The sequence below is a fragment of the Homarus americanus genome, unplaced genomic scaffold (assembly GCF_018991925.1).
Source record: "Homarus americanus isolate GMGI-L3 unplaced genomic scaffold, GMGI_Hamer_2.0 scaffold32347, whole genome shotgun sequence".
Lineage (NCBI taxonomy): Eukaryota > Metazoa > Arthropoda > Malacostraca > Decapoda > Nephropidae > Homarus > Homarus americanus.
The window spans coordinates 28,435-30,000 of NW_024742501.1; the positions used below are offsets into that span (position 1 = coordinate 28,435).

Below are 1,566 nucleotides of genomic sequence, written 5' to 3' on the forward strand. Positions count from 1 at the left end.
TATAATGGAGTACCTGCCTGTGAAGGTGGGGGTGGTGAGGGGCCAGTAGGAGTTATAATGGGTACCTACACAGAAGGTGAGGATGGTGAGGGGCCTGTGGGGTTATAATGGAGTACCTACCTAGAGGTGAGGGGTGGTGAGGGGCCAGTAGGAGTTATAATGGGTACCTGAAGGTGAGGATGGTGAGGGGCCTGTAGGAGTTATAATGGAGTGCCTACCTGAAGGTGAGGGTGGTGAGGGGCCGGTAGGGAGTTATAATGGAGTACCTACCTGAAGGTGAGGGGTGGTGAAGGGCCTGTAGGAGTTATAATGGAATTACCTACCTGAAGAGTGTGAGGGGTGGTGAGGGGTCTGTGGGAGTTATAATGGAGTGCCTGCTTGCCTGAGGTGAGAAATTGGTGAGGGAGACAGTAGGAGTTATAATAGATGCCTACCTGAAGGTGAGGGGTGGTGAGGGTCTGTAGGGTTATAATGGAGTACCTACCTGAAGGTGAGGGAGTGGTGAGAGACAGTAGGAGTTATAATGGAGTGCCTACCTGAAGGTGAGGGGTGGTGAGGGCCGGTGAGGGGTTATAATGGAGTACCTACCTGAAGGTGAGGGGGGTTGGTGAGGGGCCGGTAGGAGTTATAATGGAGTACCTACCTGAAGGTGAGGATGGTGAGGGGCCGGTAGGAGTTATAATGGAGTACCTACCTGAAGGTGAGGATGGTGAGGGGCCTGTAGGAGTTATAATGGAGTACCTACCTGAAGGTGAGGATGGTGAGGGGCCGGTAGGACTTGTGGGAGTGGGGGTCGGACATTGGCTTGCCCCAATAGTCATTGAGGAACACGTGGGAGACTGAGTTAGTTCCCAATACGTCCGGGTTTCTTTTGATGGCGCTGACGTCGTCGTGCACGAAGTCCCCCGTAAGGCCGTTGACGTAGACGAGCACCCCAGCCACCCACACCGTCATGTACACCCAGGTGGGGGGCGGGTCGTCACTCTCATGGCCCTGTTCATGACTCCACGAGGACGAAGACGACGATGATGACGATGAATATGACGACGACGACGAGGAACAAGGAGAGGAAGATATCCTCCTTCTTCTAGGGGAGTGCTGACAAGACAGACATCCTCCACCGCCGTTCATGATGCTCCCACTGTCACCCCCTGGACAACACCGACCAACACCAGGTACACCAAAGCCTGTCGGGGCCTCTCCAGATAATGAGATCTCACCTGTGCCAGCCACCAGGAATCTCTTCTCTTCTTCACCGACCTTCTCCTCCTCCTCCTCCTCCTCCGTGTCCAACTTTCTCCAGGTCCAAATTTTCTTTCCGCCTCTACCTTTTAAGCACCACTTTCAACTGTGATGTCCCGTTCTTCTGTGGTTCGGATTCCAGTGTGACCCCTCCCGGCAGAGTCAACCACAATACAATACCTCACTTCTCACTGTTTTACCTCACCTCTCACTGTTTTACCTCACCTCTCACTGTTTTACCTCACTTCTCACTGTTTTACCTCACTTCTCACCGTTATACCTCACTTCTCACCGTTGTACCTCACTTCTCACCGTTGTACCTCA

At 53.2% G+C, this 1,566-nt stretch overlaps 1 protein-coding gene across 1 annotated transcript in view; it reads right to left on the reverse strand.

Moving 5' to 3' along the window:
• Positions 1-671: 671 nt before the first annotated feature.
• Positions 672-1,566, reverse strand: part of LOC121876949 (protein O-mannosyl-transferase Tmtc3-like) — a 1,191-nt gene continuing 296 nt past the window's right edge. The window contains exon 1 of the mRNA XM_042382531.1: positions 672-1,566. This exon is cut by the window's right edge and continues 296 nt beyond it. Within this exon, the coding sequence (XP_042238465.1) occupies positions 742-1,131 (390 nt within the window). The 5' untranslated portion in view covers positions 1,132-1,566 and the 3' untranslated portion in view covers positions 672-741.